At 46.5% G+C, this 17,118-nt stretch overlaps 1 protein-coding gene across 1 annotated transcript in view; it reads right to left on the bottom strand.

Annotated features, from left to right (window-relative positions):
- The window catches only part of RFX2 (regulatory factor X2), a 447,486-nt gene that overhangs the window by 108,099 nt on the left and 322,269 nt on the right, over positions 1-17,118 (bottom strand). Inside the window, exon 12 of the mRNA XM_033955018.1 lies at positions 13,614-13,711. Coding sequence (XP_033810909.1) covers positions 13,614-13,711 — 98 coding nt within the window. The remainder of the gene's footprint in view (positions 1-13,613; positions 13,712-17,118) is intronic.

Raw genomic sequence — 17,118 nt, forward strand, 5'->3', positions numbered from 1 at the left:
GTCTGTGATGAGGGTTGTGGAATACTGGCTTGGCTCTCTAGAATGAAGTCAAAATGATGGTTAAGAATTTTGTTCAGACTGAGGTTGCAATTTCTGAGGTCTTTGCCATCTAGGTTGCTTTTGCTGTAGAGCTCTAGAGAAGGTGGAAGGAGTGACATATCTTCATTTAAAGTAGTAAGAAGATCTAGGGTTGTAAAACCTCTTAGCTGGATAAAACTTAAAGGACTTTGAGGACAATAAAGTTGTCATAAAGTCCTCATGTCTTTTATTTAATTTTTTGAGTTGCCTCCTCAATCTTATCTCCAAACAGGTCATCTCCCAGACAGGGAATACTGGCTGAGCACTCCCGAACATTACCATCCAGGTCAGAAACCCAAAGCCAAGCCTGACTCTTCATGGCAATATAAACTGCTGAGGTTCTTGAAGTGATGTTGAAAACATCAAATACAAAATGTGCCATATATTTTCTGGTTTCAAAGAGATCGTTTGAAATGCACTGAAAAGTGTCAATATGATCTGATAGAATATATTGCTCATATGCAGATAACTTTTGTAAAAGAGACTTCATGTAGAAGGTCATATAAAAATTATAATTTAAGATCCTACTGGTTAACATAGAGCTCTTAAAGATTTTAAGGCCAAACCTGTCCAGAGTTCTTCGTTCTCTACCTGGTGGATTACTGGTGTAAGTTCTGGAACTATGGGACTTTTTCAATGATGACTCAATGAGAAGGGACTGATGCTGAAGTTGTGGTCTCTCAAACCTTGGACAAGATTGGATTCTATAGAGAGTATCAAGTTTTCTAAGAGCAACAGGAACCAAATAAAGGTGTTTCCCAGTTTTGAGCATGGTTTCCTTCATCAAGTTATGGAATGAAAGCTTGAGGCAGTCTTTTGGCCATTATTCATAATCTAGAGCATCCATAACTTCTGTTCTAGGTTCAGATTCAGACTCCATCTTTATTTGGAATGCCTAGCACATGAAGAACTCTGCACCCTAAATGATCTTCTTGATGCTGATCGATGACAATGTGGAATCTGAAACTGGGTTCTGGATGGTAACTATGAGAACTGCTCAGACTGGGCTGGTATGGGAGGTGTCGAGGCAGGTACCTGCATTGCATGTTTCTGTAGCATCCCAGTCAACTCCCTTTGTACCAGTTCTCAAATCTGGGTCTTGTAAGGAGTGGAGACTTTGCTATTTTATATCACAAGGGTTGTCAATATGATATGGCTTATTTAGGGTAGACACTTTATGATTTTCACTGAGTGATACTCATCGGAAAGCAATGTTACTTACCGTAACAGTTGTTATCCAGGGACAGCAGGCAGCTATTCTCACTAGTGGGTGATGTCATCCGACAGAGCCCCGATGCAGACGTCTCACAAGCATACTTGCTTGAAGAAACTTCAGAAGTTTCGAGATGCCCGCACCGCGCATGCGCGAGTGCCTTCCCGCTCGATGCACCGGGCGTGTCTCCTCAGTTCAGATAGCTAGCAGAGAAGCCAACCCAGGGGAGGTGGGTGGGACGTGAGAATAGCTGCCTGCTGTCCCTGGATAACAACTGTTACGGTAAGTAACATTGCTTTATCCCAGGACAAGCAGGCAGGTATTTTCAATAGTGGGTGACCTCCAAGCTAACCCCAATGGGATGGCGGGAGAGTTGGCAACTTAGGAGAATAAATTTTGGAATACTGTTTGGCCAAACTGTCCATCCCGTCTGGAGAAAGTATCCAGACAATAATGAGAAGTGAAGGTATGAACTGAGGACCAAATGGCAGCCTTACAAATCTCCTCAATCGGTGTCGATCTGAGGAAGGCTACAGAGGCCACCATTGCTCTGACCTTATGGGCTGTGACTTTACAGGGAAGGGGTAATCCAGCCTGGGCATAGCAGAAAGAGATGCAAGCCACCATCCAGTTGGAGATGGTACGCTTCGAGACAGGGCATCCCAACTTGTTCGGATCAAAGGAGACGAAAAGTTGAGGAGCAGTTCTGTGTGGTTTGGTGCGATCCAGGTAGAAAGCCAAAGCACGTTTACAGTCCAGAGCAGTGTTCCCTCTAAGCTGCGCTGGCGCACAAAATATTACGTCGCAGCGCACAAGTTTCTCTTCACAGCGCACACACGCGTCGCAAAGGTAAGGGGAGGCTGGGGGAGGAATCGGACGTCAGGGTGGGGGTGCGAGGGTTCACGGAAGTTTCGCTCCCCACATTTCGCCCCCAGCAATTCGCCCCTCACATTTCGCCCCCCACATTTCGCCCCCAGGTATGTTTCGCCCCCGGTGGTGTGGCTGCCGCCGTCTCATCTGCTCAGCGTGGCTGGAGTCCTTCCCCTCCCTGGGCGGCCCGGCTGTGTGGGAGGGGGGATTGGGGTTTGGTTTCTGACCCTGGCGGCCGCGTCGCTGTCTTCCCCTCCCTGGGCGGCCCGGCTGTGTGGGAGGGGGGATTGGGGTTTCCGACCCTGGGCGGCCCGGCTGTGTGGGAGGGGGGATTGGGGTTTCCGACCCTGGGCGGCCCGGCTGTGTGGGAGGGGGGATTGGGGTTTCCGACCCTGGCCCGGCTGTGTGGGAGGGGGGATTGGGGTTTCCGACCCTGGCCCGGCTGTGTGGGAGGGGGGATTGGGGTTTCCGACCCTGGCGGCCGCGTCGCTGTCTTCCCCTCCCTGGGCGGCCCGGCTGTGTGGGAGGGGGGATTGGGGTTTCCGACCCTGGCGGCCGCGTCGCTGTCTCCCAGCCGCCCTGCTCCGGCCCCGGGCAGGGCGCGATGCACTGGAGAGCCGGGGAGCCAGAGAGAGAGTTGGGGGAGGCAGAGAGCAGGTTGATTTCAGGGCTGCAGGGCTCGGGGGCGAAATGTGAGGGGCGAATTGCTGGGGGCGAAATGTGGGGGGCGAACCTTCCGGATCCCGGGTGTGAGCAGGGAGGGGGGCGATCGGAAGAGGCGTACGGCAGATGGCAGGGCGGCGAGTGGAGAGTCGGGTGGGGGGGGGGGAGTAACACCGGAAGAGAGCGGCAAATCCGGGCAAGGCAAGACTTGCAGAGGCGTACCTAGGGGGTGCGGGGGGTCGATCCCGACGGTCCGCTCAGCTCGCCAACAAGGAGAGGCAGCCGGACTCGCAAACGCTCCGACCGCCTCTTTTTGCAAGAAGCCGGGTCTTATTCAATCAGGAGCTGCTTTGACATGCAGCTCCTGATTGGATAAGGCCCGACTTCGTGCAGGAAGAGGCGGTCAGAGCAGACGCGAGTGATTTCCTGCACTAGGCACCACATGAAGTCACCCACCGTACCACTCGATTCGGGTAAGCGCAGGTATCGGTGGGTGGCTTATTTGCGGGGGTGCCTTATTTTATATTTTTGTCTAAAAAGGGGGGGCTGTCTTATTTGATGGCCCTGCCTTATCATCGGGGAAACACGGTACTACTACTAGTAAATTAGTAATGCGCTACAAAACTGAGGCCGCACGAGCGCCATTGTTTATCTATACATGCATGAAGCAAGTTCTTTTCAAGTTTCGATCGTTTGAAGCGTGTGCATAAACTTTCTTTTGCGATCTTCCATAGATTCAGTCAAATAATTTTTACATCCATTCGAAAATGTCGAAGCGTAAAGAGAATGAAGAGTTTGGTAGCAGCACAAAGAAAAAGCGCAGCCAATTTAAGAAGGAATGGCTGACCGAGTTTTTGGTTGACACCACGTTGCCGCACGCGAGTGGACGGAAAACAGTGGCGATGAAAGAAATATTCGAATATAGCGACACGGACAACGCATTAATTTGCTCCCTATGCCGAAAAGCAGGTGTTAACGGAGAATGGAGCACAGGGAAGACTTGGTCTGAGTGGAAAATTGATTATTTAAAGCGTCATCTGAATCATAATTCTCATTTAGAAGCGGTTCAAAAGCTTCACAATCAAAGCCGAGGTTTTCTAATGAATTTCTTGAAAGAAACTCCCGATAGTCGGAACAACAGAATCGAATACGCACAGAGATATAAATCAAGTCCAGAGGAAGTTAACATTTTAATTGATAATATATTGCTAGCGGTAAAGTTGAATTCGTCCATGCTATCCGTCCAGGAAATTCACAATCACATGGCTAAATACGTAAAAATACCTGATAGCTGGAGAAGCAAAAACTATGCTTTCGAGTTCCTTGACTGCATAAATGCCATTGTTAAACGGGAAACATTTACAGAAATCCGGAGGTCTCCTTTTCATACCCTAATAATTGATGAAAGTACTGATATTTCTGTTTCGAAAATGCTCATAATATACATTAAATTTAGAAGAAGTGGCAGCAACATTCATGAGACAGTTTTTGCTGGCATCAAACATCTAACTGCTTGTGACAGCACAGCTATAGTTGATGCTATAAAGCAGTTTTATAGTGAGAACGATTTAGATTTCAGTCGTATGGTCATGTTCACGTCCGATGGAGCATCAGTCATGCTTGGGAAGCATAATGGTGTAGCTGCAAAGTTACGTCAATCAGTTCCTCATCTTCTAGAGCAACACTGTGTAGCTCACCGCGAAGATCTAGGCATAGACGATGCATGGAAAACGATCCCATTCATGAAAGAGATCGAAACTCTAATATGCACCGTGTATACGATTTTCAGTAGATCGAGCGTACGAAAAGCCAAACTGGAGGATATTGCTAATGCTGCAGACTCAGATGTCATTTCATTTAAAGCTATACATGATGTTAGGTGGCTGTCTCGGCACTTTGCTGTAAGTGCAGTGGTTAGAAATTATGACATCCTGTTAGAATATTGTCAAGAACAGGTGGAAGAAGACAATGATCCCGTGCACAAATACTGCCTGACTAAATTGAGTAATCTGGAATTTAAAGTTGCGCTATTTATTCTCTGCGATGTTCTTGAGGAGCTTGGATCACTGTGTAAGCTTCTTCAGAAGAGTTGTTTGGCACCTTTGGATGCATTCCAGTTCACTAAAGCCAAATTAAGGAAACTCAGATCTCAATATCTGGGAGAAAAACCACATTTCAATGAAAATGTTGAAACTCTCATTTCATCTTGTAATTCTGTAATTAAAACAGATCATATTCTTACATTTATTACACAAACTTGTGATCATATGGACAAAAGATTTCCTGACAATGAATTAGAGGACTGGCGTGTTTTCGACAAAGACTGTATCTCAAATCCGTCCAACTTAGAGGAATTTACATTTGGAAACGAACAATTTTCACGATTATCTAACCGTTATTTTCTGTTAATGAACAAAGATGATGAACATTGTTTCAAAAGGCAGCTTATTTCAGAATATTCGGAGTTCAAATATATTATTGCTGAAAAAGTAAAAGCAGGAGCTATACAAACGATTCAGGAAATGTACAATTTTGCTCAGCAGCATAAACAGTTCAGTGGACTAAATGCTCTATTAGACGTGTGTGGCACCTTTCAGGCTTCAAGTGCCGATTGTGAGAGAGGATTTAGCTTGATGAATGCTATAAAGACAAAGACTCGTAATAAGTTAAGAGTAGAACATTTGGAATGCCTAATTAGAATCAAACTTTATTTAGCCACAGGAAATAATGTAAACATAGACAGTGTTTACAATTTTTGGAAATCAGAAAAAGGCAGAAGAGAACAATCTTAATAAAGAATTTTGGAGCCTAAAAGCCTATGGAGAACTTCCAGAACATGCTAAAATCAATGAAACGGACACATTTGGCCCCGGTGATGACGATGAAATCCAGTTTGATGATATTGGGGATGATGATGAAGATATTGATGATATCTAACTTGAGTGAAGAATTGATTCCATTCCAGTTTCACAACAATTATTCTACAACATATTGAGTGAACTCTTCTCACTGAAGGCAAACTTTGTGCCCAATAAAATGGTTTTCAATATTTTGTTTTAATGTATTTATACTTTTGTGTAGAAGCTGGAATTGATAGATTGTCTAGAAATTGAAAGCATCAAACGTATTGTCTTCTGGACTGTTTTTAATTTACAGTTTACACATATGGATGTAACAGACATAACTACATTTGTTGTAAAACATTTATTAAGATATCATTTCATCCCTACAATTTCTGTAGACTGTTTTAAAATAAATTTGAGTTTTTCTGGTAAAAAAAAAAAAAATAAAAAATAAAGAATTTTGTACTTTCAAGAATTAATGCGTTGTTTTGTGTTCTTAAAAATATTATTTAACGTTATTTAATTTAGCGTGTAGGCCTAAAATTCCTTTGAATACCTCGTCCTCATGTATCAGCAACTTTGACAACATATTTATTTGGCTCATAACTTGCTGGCGCCCGATATTTTTAGCTCACAGTGAAAAAAGTTTGCTCACAACACCCGCCCGCTTAGAGGGAACACTGTTGAAGAGCTGATTCTCCAGGATGAGAATGAAGCTTTGGAAAAAACACAGGAAGAACTATGGATTGGTTGAGATGAAATTCAGAGACCACTTTAGGCAGGAATTTCGGATGAGTGCGGAGGACCACCTTGTCATGATGGAATACTGTGAAAGGCGGATCCGCCACTAAGGCCTGAAGCTCACTGACTCGGCGAGCAGAAGTGAGGGCAACAAGAAAAACCACTTTCCAAGTGAGAAACTTTAGCGGAGCCTTTTGGAGAGGCTCAAAAGGAGGCTTCATAAGGTGTGAAAGGACAACATTGAGGTCCCAAACCACTGGAGGAGGTTTGAGAGGAGGATTGACATGGAAAAGTCCTTTCATAAATCTGGAAACCACAGGATGAGCAGAGAGAGGTTTCCCTTGCAGAGGCTGATGGAAAGCCGCAATTGCACTCAGATGGACTCGTATCGATGTAGACTTGAGGCCAGAATGAGATAGGTGCAGAAGATAGTCCAACACAGAAGATAGGGAGGCTCGTTGAGGCTCCTTACGATTAGAAACACACCAGGTAGAAAATCTAGTCCATTTTTGGGAGTAGCATTGTCTAGTAGCAGGCTTCCGGGAAGCCTCCAACACATCCCTCACTGCTTTGGAAAACTGGAGAGGAGTTACGTTGAGAGGAACCAAGCTGTCAGGTGGAGAGACTGCAGGTTGGGATGGAGCAGAGATCCTTGATGCTGAGTAAGCAGTGAAGGAAACACTGGAAGAAGGAATGGCTCCCTGCTGCTGAGTTGAAGTAGAAGGGAGTACCAAGGCTGTCTGGGCCACCGAGGAGCTATCAGAATCATGGTGGCATGGTCGGACTTCAGCTTGACCAGAGTCTTTTGAATGAGAGGAAACGGAGGAAACGCATATAGAAAGAGATTCCTCCAGTCCAGAAGAAAGGCATCTGCCTTGAGGCGATGAAGAGTGTAGATCCTGGAGCAGAATTGAGGCAGTTTGAAGTTGTGGGGAGCCGCAAAGAGGTCTATCTGAGGCGTCCCCCACTGAGAGAAGATCTGATGAAGGGGCTTGGAATGGAGGGTCCATTCGTGAGACTGGAGGAGACGACTTAAGTTGTCCGCCAAGGCATTGTCCGCCCCCTGAATGTAGACAGCTTTGAGGAAGGTGTTGTGGCGAATCGCCCAATCCCAGACTCTGAGAGCGTCCTGGCAGAGGGAGGCCGATCTTGTTGACATAATACATGGCGACCTGATTGTCCGTGCGAATGAGGACCACCAGGTCGTGAAGCAGATGTTGAAAAGCTTGAAGAGCATTGAAAATCGCCCTGAGTTCCAGAAGATTGATATGGCACAGCCGGTCCGCACTGGTCCAGAAGCTTTGAGTGCGAAGACCGTCCAGATGAGCCCCCCATGCATAGGTCGAGGAGTCGGTCGTGAGAACCTTCTGGTGGGGAGGCGTGTGAAACAGCAAACCTCTGGATAGATTGGAAGAGATCATCCACCAACGTAGAGACTGCTGAAGAGCAGGAGTGACCAGGAAGTGACGAGTCAAAGGATCTGACACCTATGTCCATTGAGAAGCCAGGGTCCACTGATGAATTCTCAGGTGAAGTCTGGCAAAAGGAGTCACATGAACCGTAGAGGTCATGTGGCCCAGGAGAACCATCATGTGTCTCGCTGAGATGGACCGGCGAGCAGACACTGACTGACAGAGATGAAGAAGAGCTTCCAAGCGCTTCCAAGTTGTGGAGGAAGGAATGCTCTCAGTTGGATAGTATCCAAAACCGCCCCGATGAAGGGAAGAGACTGGGTAGGTTGCAGATGAGATTTTGGGAAGTTGATCTTGAACCCCAGACTCTGCAGGAACCAAATAGTCCTTTGGGTCACCGAGATGACCCCTGGAGCCGAGGCAGCTTTGATGAGCCAGTCGTCAAGGTAGGGAAACACATGAAGACCATGGTTCCGGAGTGTAGCGGCCACCACCACCAGACACTTGGTGAAAACTCTGGGAGACGAGGACAGGCCGAAAGGGAGCACTCGATACTGCAGATGAAGATGTCCCACCCGAAATCTGAGGAATTTGCGAGAGGCCGAATGAATGGGAATGTGAGTGTAGGCCTCTTTTAGATCCAGAGAGCATAACCAGTCGTTCTGCTCGAGGAGGGGGTAGAGAGAAGCTAGGGTCAGCATGCGAAATCTCTCCTTGACCAGGAACTTTGTTGAGCACCCTGAGGTCCAGAATAGGACGCAGGTCGCCCGTCTTCTTCAGAACAAGGAAGTACCGGGAGTAGAACCCCCGGTTGTGTTGGTCCACAGGGACCGGCTCGACGGCCCGAAGCCAGAGCAAAGCCTGAGCTTCCTGAAGAAGGGCGGTCTGGGTCAAGTTGGAAGGATACTTTCTTGGAGGATGGTCCGGGGGGACCCGATGGAACTGAAGAGAATATCCTTCCCTGATGATGGTAAGGACCCAAAGGTTGGTGGTTATAGCCATCCATCGATGGTAAAAATGATGGAGACGACCCCCAATTGGAAAGACAGGGGATAGCAGAACGGTGTTGGTTATGCTCCTGACAAGAGAGTCAAAAAGGCTGAGGAGCCTTGGGAACAGCAGAAGGCTGAGGTTTTTGTTGAGACTTCTGCGGAGGCTGTCTCTTCGCTGGTTGCCTTGCAGCAGGAGCCTGCCTGGGAGTGTAACGCCGTTGGTATATCAAGGGTGGTCGAGAAGGTCGAGACTGAGTAGGTTTAGGCTTTGGACGAAGGATGGACTGGAATGACTTCTCATGGTCCGACAGCTTCTTCGTCACCGTCTCGATGGACTCATCAAACAAATCCGCACCTGCACACAGGACGTTGGCAAGCATGTCTTGGAGGTTCGGGTCCATATCAATGGTCCGAAGCCATGCCAAGCGACGCATGGCCACGGAACAGGCAGCGGCCCGTGTCGAGAGCTCAAACGCATCATATGAGGATTGCATCAATTGAAGACGCAGCTGGGACAGCGAGGCGACAACCTCCTCGTATTCAAAATGAGCTTGAGAGTCGATGTAAGGGAGAAACTTCCGAAGCACTGGAAGGAAGAACTCCAAATAGGTGGCAAAATGGAAGGTGTAATTGAGAACTCGGGAAGCCATCATCGAGTTCTGGTAGATGCGCCTCCCGAACTTATCCATGGTCCTCCCCTCTCGACCCGGGGGCACCGAGGCATATACCTGGGACGGATGAGATCACTTGAGGGAGGACTCGACCAGCAGGGATTGATGGGAGAGTTGGGAGCCCTCAAATCCCTTATGGTGCACTGTGCGATACCTGGCATCCAGTTTGCCAGGAATGGCAGGAATGGAGTACGGTGTTTCAAAACAGCGCATGAACGTCTGGTCGAGGAGCTTGTGTAGAGGCAGGCGAAGAGACTCAGCAGGAGAATGAGGCAGATGCATGGTATCCAGGTACTCCTTGGAGTAGCAGGAACCCGAGTCCAAGGTGATGTCGAGATCATTTCTCCTACTGTAAACCGCGTCGAGCTCTACGAACGTGGAGATGATGTGGTATACAAACCTAAGGATTAGATTAGATTAGATCATCTGCCATCTGCCGCAGAAAAGATGAAAAAGACAGCTGGTCTGCCAACACAGGACGCTGAGACGGACTCGATGAAGTCGAGGCCTCCTGATCCAAGGAGACAAGGGATCTACAAGGAGAGGACGATCTGATAGTAACCTCGAACTCCGGGCCCGGAGGAGGCGAGACATCCGAAGATAAATACGCCATACGAGGAAGCTTCTTCTGAGGCGAGACGATAGAATGTCTGGACGAATGCCTCGAAGAATGTCTGGAGCGGTGCCCCCCACTCCTCCTCGAAGGAGACCTGGAATGACGATGCAAAGATGGCTCCCCAGAGGCCTCCAACGAGTAGATGGGGCTGGAGGCCGTAGAGCGAAGAGGAGGATGGGTCGACGCCTCTCGAGCAGCATGCCACGGGTCGGGAGACGGCTTGGCAGGCAAGGGGCTCCTGAAGAAATTCTCCTGACGACACACAGAGCTTTGGCTCCTCGGAGGCAAATCCCAATTGTCTCTGTCCGAGGCGGGGATGGGTTCCAGAGGCAGCATCTCACTAATCGAAGCACTCCTCGATGAACTTGCAGCCAAACGCCGAGCTTCCTCACCTAGCAGTGAGAGCGAGCGGCGAGGCGGAGGAGGAGGAGGCGGCTCGACCCCACGAGGAGGTTCCGCATGCCCATGCTGGATTGTGGCAAGCTACTTGGGCCCCATGGTAGTCATGAGCTCAAAGAAGTGGGCTTCCATGAGCGACCGCATCAAAGCCGATAAGGGGGGAGCCGCATCCTAAGTGGAACCCCCTGCACGGTCTTCGCGGTCCCGGGTGGCCGAGTGCTTGGCCTTAGAAGCCTTAGGCACCTTAAGAACCACCGGGGGAACGGTCTGTGGAGTTACCTGACCTGAGGAGACCGAAGCAGGCACCGGGGCAGGAGGCGGAGTTGAAACCGGAATGAAGGAAACCGGTTTCAAAAGACCCGATGTAGCAGGAGCAGATGCCGACATCGAAGGCGAAGCGCTGGTCAAAGCCGAAGGTTCCTTGGAAGCCTCCATAGCGAACATCGACTCCCACAGGAAACAGCGACGCTTGAAACATGTGCTGTTAGAGTGGAACAAGGCCGGCACGATTTCGGAAGATGTTGAGGCCTGAGACACTGTAAACAGCGTAGATGCGGGTCCGTCAACGAAATCGCGCGCTGGCACTTGATACGCTTTTTAAAACCGGTAATAGGTCGGGACATAGGCCGAAAAAGTTCCGCCGCTAGATCAAAGCTGCGGAGCCCCAGCCACGCGGCCGACCCGGTCGAATCTACGGAAAAAATTTTTTTTTTTTTTTAAAACAATAAAACGACAAAATAGAACACACGATAAGAGAAAAAAAAATCAAAACCGCGAGCACTAGAAGGCAAGAACAAGGGTTCACTCAGTGCAGAGAGTTGAAGCAAAACTTCTCAGCTCCGCGGAAAGAAAAGAACTGAGGAGACACGCCCGGTGCATCGAGCGGGAAGGCATTCGCACATGCGCGGTGCGTGCATCTCGAAACTTCTGAAGTTTCTTCAAGCAAGTATGCTTGTGAGACGTCCGCATCGGGGCTCTGTCGGATGACATCACCCACTAGTGAGAATACCTGCCTGCTTGTCCTGGGATAATAGTTGCTTACCTCTGACCCTGATAGACACTTTGGGATGGACTTGGACTTTAAGTCCGTTCATACTGATTGGAGTACCTTCAACTCAGCAGCATTCAGATAAGCACTATATTTAATTTTTCACACACTTTTTTGCTGGTTATACAGGCCTAAGTACCTTATAAGGGTGCATATTTAATCTTTTGCTGCTCCATTTAGTATGTTCTTTCCACTTTTGATTTTGGAGAACAATATGTGCCATGATGGTTGTCCAGTTCATTGGTCACTCTCCTCTATGACCGGTGAGTTTCAGGTGGTCTGAGCACATTCATTACTTTAGTTTATATATTTATTTATTATCAGTTTTTTTAGCATTTTTACAGCACTATTTTTTGAACTATAATTTGGGAGTGTTATCTTTAAGTGTTCATAATCCCCGTTATATGCTTGTAAGGAGAGTACACTAAGTGGTACCAAGGGCACAGGCTGTATGGGGCGTTGAAGCATTGGTGACCTCAATGTCGAGGCATGCTTCAAGGGAGACACCAACTGAAGGGATGGCGACTAGGTCTCAGTGAGTCGATGCTTCAAATGTGTTGATGGTGTACATGCATGAGACAACACTGAGGTATCCCTGGAGGGAGAAAGATGTTTATGCTTCTTAGCTTTTTTATGTACTTCTCTTGATGGAGACACTGCTGGTGAAGATGTCAAGCGAGTAGATATTGTCAGTACTGGAGTCAAAGTCGAGGGTTGATCTTGTGTGCTAGTGTCAGATTCAGCAGACATAGCGGATGCTCCCAATGTTGATCCAAAAAGTTATTTAAATTGGAGTTGGCGAGCTTTAACCAACCACTTTTGTAATTTGGAACAGTGTGTACCAAGAATCGGGACAGTGTTTTGGGCCAAGACACTGAACACACCAGTGTGGGTCAGTGATGAAAATAGAAGGTCTTGACATGGAGGGAAATACCGCCAATGCAAGATCAAAGGACTCAATGGTTTGTGGAGGTCGAATAATAGTTAACCCCCAAAACTTTGATGCTCCTGGCTTGAATAACAGGCTGAAAAGAGCTTGAAGGCCCAAAAATGAAAAAACATTGAAAATGAAATTCTTTTCAATAAAGATAAATTAAAAAGAAACAAAATGATAATTTGCCCCCCCAAAACAAAACAAAACAGGAAGACCAAAAAAATCTCAAAGCGTTTAACACAAATAGAGAGAACTACTAACGCAGCTTCTCAGCTCCACAGAAAACCGAGAACTGATGGTCTCGCAAGCAGACATCAGATGGGAAGGCACCTGCACATGCGAGGTATGGGCAGTCTCAAGACTTTCAATCTTTTAAAGTGACAGTACACTTTTGCACTGTCCGTACCGGGCTCTATGTATGACAGCATTCACACACATGAGAATAAGCTGTCTCCTTGTCCTAGGATAAATTTAAATATATCCAAGTTATAAATGCTGATAAGATGGGCCTCTTTCAATAAAAGAGACTGAGGTTGAAATAAGATAAATGCATGGAAATGCCTTCAGCGTAGGCAATGGAGATAGTGTCTCATTTCAAGGCAACATGGATCTAAGGGAAATGAAGGGATTGTACAATGAAGTACGGTAATTCATGTAGATGAATATAGAGCCTCCAATCTATATATCATCTGCCTTTGTTTTCTATGTTCCAAGAGAGGGAAGGACACCTATTCATACAGTGCTATTCATAGAACAATCAAATGATTTTATAACTCCCTTAAAGATATGGGGATACAGAACTGCATCAACTACTCCAGTGCCCAATAACAATAGTCTTATCTTTGATAATGGAATAAGAGTAGCAGTTTAGATTTTTCAGTTGATCCCAAAGATTTCTATTTTATCACTTGATGTTATGGGTAAACTAATTTTTCTTGGCTCTCTATCAATAACTCATTTTGTGGGTTTTTTTCTTTTGTAAAAGCCTACAATAAATAGCCTCCCCCCCCCAACAAGTAAATATTCTTCAGATATGCCACACTTATTAGTTACATTCTTCCCAACAACTCAATAAACAGCCCTTCTCCCAAACAAGCAATGGGTGTAATTTCCCTTCTCTAGACTATGTTTACCTTTATCTGAACAATATGCTGAGGAAAGTCATTCATGGCATTAGTCAACCATCCTTCCAAACTCTTTGCAAAATTGCGGATAGCCTGAGTCAAGGTGCCTGAAAATAGAAATCCATATGTTAATAACATTCATGGACAGGGCTCGTGTAAGATCATTTACCATCCCAAGCGAGCCTTGTGCCCTCTCTCTCTCTCCCATATAGATATATGGAAAAGTTATGTCTTATCTGATAACTTTCTTTCCTCTAGTCCTATCAGTCCAGCTAAGACAAATGGGCTGTCTCCATCTAGCAGCAGTTGGAGACAGAAGAAAAAATAGTTCTTGTGACTCACCACTTAAGAGTATAAAGTAATACAGAATGTTCAGTATTTCGAATAGCTAATCAATGGTGCTCAGAATCTGACTAAGTGACTCAATCAGATCATAACCTTACTAACAAGTGAGGCATATACTTTCTAACATGCAGATATTTCACTGAGTCAGGAGATATGTGACATACAATAGGTTAGGAAAAATGTAAAGGTAGAACCAGTGATATCTGAAAAATATAGACAAGGTACCCCATGAATGCCAACTGCGGAAACTGAAGAACCATGGGGTGGAAGGAGATGTACATAGATGGATCAAAGTTTGGTTGGCAAGTAGAAAGCAAAGGGTAGGAGTGAAGGGCCACTACTCGGACTGGAGGAGGGTCACGAGTGGTGTTCCGCAGGGGTTGGTGCTCGGTCCGCTGCTGTTCAATGTATTTATAAATGATCTAGAAACAGGGACGAAGTGCGAAGTAATAAAATTCACAGACGACACCAAACTATTTAGAGGAGTTAGGACTAAAGAGGACTGCAAAGATTTACAAAGGGACCTGAACAAACTAGGAGAGTGGGCGACGAGATGGCAGATTAAGTTTAATGTAGAGAAATGTAAAGTCTTGCATATAGGAAACAGCAACCCGAAGTACAGCTATACGATGGGAGGGCTGGTAATGGGTGAAAGTACCCAAGAAAAGGACTTGGGGGTAATAGTAGGCAACACAATGAAGCCGTCGGCACAGTGCACAGCGATCTCTAAGGCGGCGAATAGAATGCTGGGTACTATCAAGAAAGGTATTACAACTAGAACGAAAGAAGTTATCCTGCCGTTGTATCAGACGATGGTGCGCCCGCATCTGGAGTACTGTGTCCAATATTGGTCACCGTACCTTAAGAAGGATATAGCGATACTCGAGAGGGTTCAGAAAAGAGCGACATAATTGATAAAAGTTATGGAAAACCTTTCATACATTGAAAGATTAGAGAAACTGGGGCTCTTTTCCCTAGAAAAGTGGAGACTTAGAGAGGACATGATAGAGACTTATAAGATCATGAAGGGCATAGAGAAAGTTGAGAGAGACATTCTTCAAACTTTCAAAAACTACAAGAACGAAAGGGCATTTGGAAAAATTGAGAGGGGACAGATTCAGAACCAATGCTAGGAAGTTCTTCTTCACCCAAAGGGTAGTGGACACCTGGAATGTGCTTTCGGAGGGTGTGATAGGACAGAGAATGGTATTGGGGTTCAAGAAGGGATTAGATATTTTCCTGAAAGAAAAGGGGATAGAAGGGTATAGATAGAGGATTACTATACAGGTCCTGGACCTGATGGGCTGCCGCGTGAGCGGACTGCTGGGCATAATGGATCCCTGGTCTGACCCAGCAGAGGCACTGCTTATGTTCTTAAGCAAAATAAAATCAAACAACCATGATGGATTCTGGACCGGTCTGATAGAATTAAAGGAAAGAAAGCTATCAGTTAAGACGTAACCTTTTTTTCCCATAACATCTTATCAGACCAATCCAGACAAATGGGAAGTTAAATTTTTTTTATAAATAAATGCATCATTAAACACCCTAGTTTAATAAACTGACAGATAGAGATATAAACTAGAATAACCTTAAAGGTTCTTTCCAGAAATACCAAGTAGAGAGAACCAAGAGCAGTCAGAAGGGCTCCGGAAAGATAAAAAGTATGGAAGAGGAGAAGGATGCAAGTTGTGCAAAATAAGTTCTATAGGATTAGGTGACACTTTGACAAAATGGGTTGGAGACTGGCTTGGTGGAAGACTTCAGAGGGTGGTGGTGAACGGCACCCCTTCCGTAACGACTGCAGTGATCAGCGGAGTGCCGCAGGGCTCGGTCTTGGGCCCGATCCTTTTCAATATCTTTATAAGGGACTTGGCTGAGGGGCTTCGGGGTAAAATAACGTTATTCGCCGATGACGCTAAACTATGTAATATAATAGGTAAGAGCACAACGGACAATATGATACACGACCTACTCCTATTGGAGCAATGGTCTAGGACCTGGCAACTGAATTTCAATGCCAAAAAATGCAAAGTCATGCACCTTGGCAATCAAAATCCATGCAAGACTTACACCCTAAATGGCGAGATCCTAGCAAGGACTGTTGCGGAACGGGATTTAGGGGTAATCATCAGTGAAGACATGAAGACTGCCAATCAAGTGGAGCGGGCTTCATCTAAGGCTAGGCAGATCATAGGATGTATACGTAGGAGTTTCGTCAGCCGTAAGCCTGAAGTCATCATGCCGTTGTATAGATCCATGGTGAGGCCCCATCTGGAGTACTGCGTACAATTCTGGAGGCCTCATTACCGCAAGGATGTACTGAGACTTGAGTCAGTCCAGCGGATGGCCACCCGGATGGTCTCGGGACTCAAAGATCTTCCGTACGAGGAACGGCTAGATAAATTACGCCTATACTCACTCGAGGAACGCAGAGAGAGGGGAGACATGATCGAGACGTTCAAATACCTCACGGGCCGTATCGAGGTAGAAGAGGATATCTTCTTTTTCAAAGGTCCGATGGCGACAAGAGGACATCCAGAGGGTCGAGTCGGTCCAAAGAATGGCCACCAGAATGGTCTCAGGGCTTAAAGGTCTCCCGTACGAAGCAAGACTAGACAATTTGCAGCTCTACACTCTAGAGGAGCGCAGGGAGAGGGGAGACATGATTGAGACGTTTAAATACATCACCGGACGTATAGAAGTGGAAGATGACATCTTCCTTCTTAGAGGCCCCTCAACCACAAGAGGGCACCCGCTCAAACTCAGGGGCGGAAAGTTTCACGGCGACACCAGGAAGTATTTCTTCACGGAGCGAGTGATTGATCGGTGGAACGGGCTTCCAGTGCAGGTGATCGAGGCAAGCAGCGTGCCAGATTTTAAGAATAAATGGGACGCCCATGTGGGATCCCTAAGAGGGTCAGGGCAAAACACTAGCTAATCTTAAGGGGAGGGTCTATAGTGGGCAGACTTGATGGGCCTTGGCCCTTTTCTGCCGTCATCTTTCTATGTTTCTATGTTTCTAATCAGGGGCGGTAAATTGCACGGCGACACCAGGAAATACTTTTTCACCGAAAGAGTAGTTGATCGCTGGAATAAACTTCCACTTCAGGTGATCAAAGCAAGCAGCGTGCCTGATTTTAAGAAGAAATGGGATCGTCACGTGGGA

The sequence above is a fragment of the Geotrypetes seraphini genome, chromosome 8 (genome assembly GCF_902459505.1).
Source record: "Geotrypetes seraphini chromosome 8, aGeoSer1.1, whole genome shotgun sequence".
NCBI lineage: Eukaryota > Metazoa > Chordata > Amphibia > Gymnophiona > Dermophiidae > Geotrypetes > Geotrypetes seraphini.